General features: G+C 45.4%; 1 protein-coding gene across 1 annotated transcript in view; it reads left to right on the plus strand.

Moving 5' to 3' along the window:
* The first annotated feature begins 3,245 nt into the window (after positions 1 to 3,245).
* SLC2A6 (solute carrier family 2 member 6) overlaps positions 3,246 to 5,902 on the plus strand; it is an 11,512-nt gene continuing 8,855 nt past the window's right edge. The window contains exons 1-2 of the mRNA XM_015831953.1: positions 3,246 to 3,262; positions 5,574 to 5,631. Of these exons, the coding sequence (XP_015687439.1) occupies positions 3,246 to 3,262; positions 5,574 to 5,631 (75 nt within the window). The remainder of the gene's footprint in view (positions 3,263 to 5,573; positions 5,632 to 5,902) is intronic.

Genomic DNA, 5,902 nt, shown 5'->3' on the forward strand with positions numbered 1-5,902 from the left:
CTCCCCTCCCTCCCTCCCTCTCTCCCTCCCTCCCTCCCTCCCTCCCTCTCTCTCTCTCTCTCTCTCTCTCTCTCTCTCCCCAACCTGCGGCCAGAACTAAGGTGCCCTCGGGGAGCGTCAGAAACGCTGGGCTCTCGGCCCAGGTAGCAAACAAAACGTGAGCTGATTTGGGCCATCTCCTGTTTGCCAGGTTTCTTGTCCCTTCGGCGGTTTCATTGGCCAAGGTTTGTGTAGCTGAGAGCCCTTTTTGAAGGAAGAGGTGTTGATCCCCAAAACGTAGGGTTTCTCCCCTATTTCATTCCCCTGGAAACGAAAGCAGCTGGACCAGAACTCATCACCTGTCAGCCTAGCAAGGTAGTCCAGATAAGAGGACACCAGAAGTACTGGCTCTAAATGTTATGGTAAGGTGACGTTAAGAGAACCTTGCAAATCTGAAAGTACGTCTTGTGAGATGTTTCCCACCCACCCCCCTTTCCCTTCTCTGGGCCCAGCTGCCTCTTATCTAACCATGGCTTGGTCTGCCATTCTTTCTCCAAAGGTCATTCTCACATACCTTCACAGCCCCTTTCCCCAACCTTAACCCATGTCAGCAGTGCCTGGGTTGAGAGCAACAAAGAAGAGACTCAACGTTTTAAAATGCCAGATATCTTTACTGGAAGCTCTGGGGACTTTGCTAAAATGTAAACATACACACTGGACAGTTCCCACACCCTGGCTCGGCAGATAGTTCAGGTTTTAATGAAGTTTAGCTTTTAAGTACAGGTGTAGCAGAACGTGTGTTTAATCATCCGTTTACAAGTAAGATTGCAGGACTTTTATTCGCGGTCTGGATTGCAACAGTTGGGAGAGGCTGGACAATTTGTCCTTTTTGGCCGGGGAATTCTGGGAATTGAAGTCCATACATTTTAAGGGGAAGAAACAAAGTGGAAGAAACACTGCTCTAGGGTCATTCTCTTGGGCAGATCCTCACGACAAAGAAACCTGTAAGGTCCACTCTTCCATCTTTATTTCATGGGTGCTAATAAATACTCGGGCCCACAGAAAATCTGGGTTCCTACTTGCAGATCTTCACTTCCCTAGCCTGAACACTGTTCTTCACCCCTGTCCCTTCATAAATCATGGCAATTTTCCCACTTCCCAGATAAGTTTGCCTGACATTCTATCTCCTTGGTACCCTGTTAGGGTAGGCCTTTCATTCCACCTGTCCCCAGTTGATTAGAAGACACCTCTCTGGGGAAGGAAAGGACGGCACATAGAACTTAAGCCTCCTTTAGCAAACCAACCCACTTTCCAAATATTGCTCAAAGGTGATGAAGAGGACAAGAAAGTTCTCCTGGTCAACCATCATCTCATCTGGTCCCCTATCGGGATTCAAGCTCAAAATTCCAGAGATCAAGGAAGGGACCGATCTTTGCAGCAGGAACTTCTCCCAGATCTGGTCCACGCCCTTCCCCACGAGGGCAAATGTCTTCTTGGTGGCTTCCCCTTTTCCGTTCGGGAGACTTCGCAAGGACACCACCAATCCACTCAGGAGACTCTTCTCTCCCCGAAGAACCGTCACGCTAGCGATCACCCAGGTCCTGTTTTCAGAAGGACCCATCGGAGGAAGCCAAGGGCTGGTTGAGTCCAGAAACTCGACACTTGTGGTTTTGTGCTGAGTCAGTAAGGACAGCATCATTTTCGTGAAGCAGAGAAGGGTCCGGCTTGCATCTCCAGGGCCAATTCCAACCAGGATCCAAGGCTCCTCCAAATGAGACTTCCCCAACGGGTTGCCAACATATCGCAGGAATGTCCACCAGGTGGATTCCAGCTGGTTTGGGAAAAAAAGATGAAGAGATTGGACAACTTCCTTGGGCAGGTGAACACTCTGGGGACTCAAGGCCTTGAGGTCCTTCAAAGGAAGGTGGACATTCTCATGACAAAGCAGGACCACTGACACGGAGACAAAGACGAAGGCCAGGAAAACTGCCAGGAAGATGGAAGGGAGACAATCAGATCCCTGAGGCTGCCAAGCTGGAGCTTCCGAACGCCCAGACTTCTCATCTCTCTGGTCCTCGGTGTGCTTCCTAGCTCCACAGCAAAGTTCTGGAACGTTCCTGTTGTCCATAGAACTTTCATCATCCCTTCGTCTCTCCTGCATCTCTCCATCTTTTAGCGCAGAGGAAGGGAAACAACAACAAGGCAACGAGCATCAGTTTAAAAACAAAAGCAGGGTGAAATCCTTGAAATGGTTGCATCCTGAATGGAGACGCAGTCTCCCCGCCAAACTCTTTCAGAAAGCTGCTTGCAAGTAGATCACTAAGCCTTCAAGGAACGGGCTAGTCTAGAATTGTCCCCTGATCAGCTAGCTTTCTACTTGCAGGATTCCATACTTTATATGAAAAGTCAAAAGTTTGGGCACGGACGTATCCAGCTGTTCTCAGCTGTTGGAAAGCCAAAAATGATTTGGTGATAGTTTATTTATTTTTATTTTAAAAGCCGCCCATACTTTATGAATAAAGATTATTTTGTTGGGGGAACTTCAGTGTTCTATCATCTCTGTCCCCGATAACAGCAAAACTGCCAAATCTCCAAAAAAAACATCAAACATTCCTCTTTAGAGGCCAAGGGTGAAAAATAACATGGCCTTAAATTAAGCCCAAAGGAGAAGAACTGGAAAATTTACTCGGGTGCTCAACTTTGCTCCAGCTAACGTCCTGCTTCTCCCTTCTTTTAAAATTCATATTTTTTATGGCAGGCTAAGTGCTTTGAGAGTCTGTAACATTTTGACCCCTGCTTAACTCCGACAGACTCATCTGTGTTTACTTCTGAGCAGGCATGGGGTGGGTTTTTTTTTCATCCACATTGCTTACTAGGACCACCCCCCCTCCCCAAATTCGATACACCCTAGGAAGAAATCCTGCTGGGTCCCTCAATCCTACAGCCCTCAATCCAGACTTCCTTAAGCTTCAGTAAACTAGCAACCTCCTCATATGGGCTGGGCGAAGTCTTCAGTCAGGTCCTCTGGTGTGGATTAGATAGACAGGCAGATAGGTTACTGTGCACGATGAAGTCTTCAGTCAGGTCCTCTCTTACAGGTTAAATAGATAGGCATAGATACAAACCTGCATTGTGAAGTCTTCACTCAGGTCCACCTCTCTCTCTCTCTCTCTCTCTCTCTCTCTCTCTCTCTCTCTCTCTCTCTCTCTCTCTCTCTCTCTCTCTCTCTCTCTCCCCCCCCCCCAAAATATAAATTACTATCCACCATGAAGTCTTCACTCAGGTACTCACAAATTAAATAAGCATAGCTATAGGCTACACTATTGTACATTATGAAGTTTTCACTCAAGTCCATTCACACACACACAGAGAGAGAGAAACAAACACACAAACACAAAGAAACAAATACACAAAAAAACCACAAAACCACACACAATCACATATATAGTAGCACACAAAAAGACAAACTGAAAAAGAAATAAAAAGACACAAAAACACACACACACACACACAAAATGACATACGAAGAGAAACAAAAATACAAAGAAATACTCACAAACACACAAAGACAGAAATACAAACAAAACACACATACACACACACAAAACCAGAGTCATGTCTTTACTCAGGACCTTTATCACCCTGCCTTTACATTTAAAGATACAAATTATCTATTTACCATTTAATTTTCTCTCAGTTCCTCATGCATGGATTAGATATCAATATAAATTAGCCTCTCCATTTCAAGATGGGCTACTGTGTATTATGAAGTCTTCACTCAGGTCCATCTCTCTCTCTCTCTCTCTCTCTCTCTCTCTCTCTCTCTCTCTCTCTCTCTCCATTTAAAATATAAATTACTGTCTACCATAAAGTTTTCACTCAGGTCCTCCGATACACATTAAATAGATAAGTATAGATATAAGCTACACTACTGTCCATTGTGAAGTCTTCACTCAGGTCCATCTCTCTCTCTCTCTCTCTCTCTCTCTCTCTCTCTCTCTGCCCCCCCCCACGGAGCCTTTTAAAAAAAACCCATTGAAGCTGCCTAATTTTTTGCTAGGTTTTTAACCTCTAAGAATAGGATCTTATTGGGCAGCCTGTCCCCGAATCCTCCCAGGGAGGAAGAGGGGGGGGGGGAAACACAGCATTACCACCAAATAAAATAAATCCATTGGCCCCAGCTCCCCCCATCAATCCTCGAGGGGTGGGACTACCTCAGCCTTCCTTGCAGCCGCTCTCCAGAGGGCAATGAAGGAGGAAAGGGAACTCCAGAGTGTTTCTTACCAAGTAGCAAATCTTTCTGTTGCACGCTGGTTGCTTTTATAAACTTGTTTGAGAGTTCCAAGCTCGCTTCAACCTCTTTCTGGCAGGCTTTCCCATGGACCTCTCGCCTGCATCTAGGTAAATATTTTCGTGGTTGCGCAACTAGCAATACCTTTTCTCCTCCTCCTGTACTTGCAAAGGGTAGTAGCTACCGTAGGTTGCTGAGGTTAAGGCATCAGGCCAGTACCTGCCTTAGGCATGAAAGCCAGCTGGTTGACTTAGAACCAGTCCCTCTCTCTCTCAGCCCAAAGGATTGCCGTTGTTGTTGTTGTGGGGAAATATTGCAATGAAGGCCAATTTGGTTTGGCAATTAAGGGACAGGGTTGCAAGCAAAGAGGCCATGAATTCTAGTCCCATCTTAGCCGTGAAAGCTGGCTGGGTGACTTTGCGCCCATCGCCAGGAGATGGTGAGTTCTAGCTCTGTCTTAGGCATGGGTGTCTTAGGCCTCAGCCCAACCCACCTCACAGGGTTGCGTTTGCAGGGGAAATGGGAGGAAGGAGCATTGTGCCATCTTGAATTGTTTATATAAAAAAAAACAGGATATCAATTAAATTAAAAAAAATCACTCCTTAACATTCACATCTGCTCGTTTGGGCTGCAGTAATGATTGTCACGCAGTCACTTCCTGGTGACTTCACAGATACATCCATCTAGATTGCATAGAATTGGGTTTCTAAGTGTTTTTTTTTCCAGCGTGTTTTCTCAGCTAGCCTAAATTTCTGAGCTGTCTCTAGGTCCAGATATCAAAGCTGCTTAGCTGTTCTCGTTTCCACCAGGATAGGTTGCCACTGACAGTGAGCAACGGGTGTTAAATACAAGAGCCTGTCGCTCACAATACAGGGGGGGGGGGGGAGAGAGAATAGCAAGACATCGTTTTTATTTTTTGCAAAAAAAAAAAGAAGAAGAAAAAACTTGGCAATCCCAGCAGTCTGTACCACAATGAGACAGGCCACATTTTCTCTAGAATCCCCACACCTTTAAAAAGTTTGTAAGGTGGCAAAGAGATGGATCTCCCCACTGAGAAAAGGGGGAAAAATTCTAACTTGCTCGTGTTACCTGGGCTTTTCATTATTCCAAATAAAGGAGAATATTTGTTGCTCAGAGTTGACATGAGGGGGTCCTTGGTGCTCTCTGAGCTTGGTGATTTTCTTGCAGACGTTTCATGACCCAACTAGGCAACATCATCAGTGCTAGAAGGGAGTGGGGTTTGTATTTTTAAAAGGACATGCAGCTTTTTTTAAATTCTTTTTCAAATTCACCACACTTCTAGAAATCCCCCCACCCCCACCCTGGTTCAGTTTGTCACGCTAGAAATATTTTGGGAGAAGGTATTTGTAGGTGTTTTGACATCTCTTTCTCCAGAGGTAGCTGAATTGATTTGTGTCAGGCGAATAAGAAAACCTGGGAAGATCAGAGAGGGTTCAAAACAGGATCAATTTCTCATCAAGAGGTTTTATTTATAGCCAGCTAGGCTTGCTGGGAAAATGTCAGCCTAGATGAGTTTATACTGGAGTTTCCCCAATTTCTAGAATAAATACCACATTTTTGCGACATATAAACCACAGCGGATGGCTTGGTAAAATGTTGGTCATCAGAGGG

The sequence above is a fragment of the Protobothrops mucrosquamatus genome, unplaced genomic scaffold, assembly GCF_001527695.2.
Source record: "Protobothrops mucrosquamatus isolate PMUCROS unplaced genomic scaffold, P.Mucros_1.0 scaffold_292, whole genome shotgun sequence".
In the NCBI taxonomy this organism is placed as follows: domain Eukaryota; kingdom Metazoa; phylum Chordata; class Lepidosauria; order Squamata; family Viperidae; genus Protobothrops; species Protobothrops mucrosquamatus.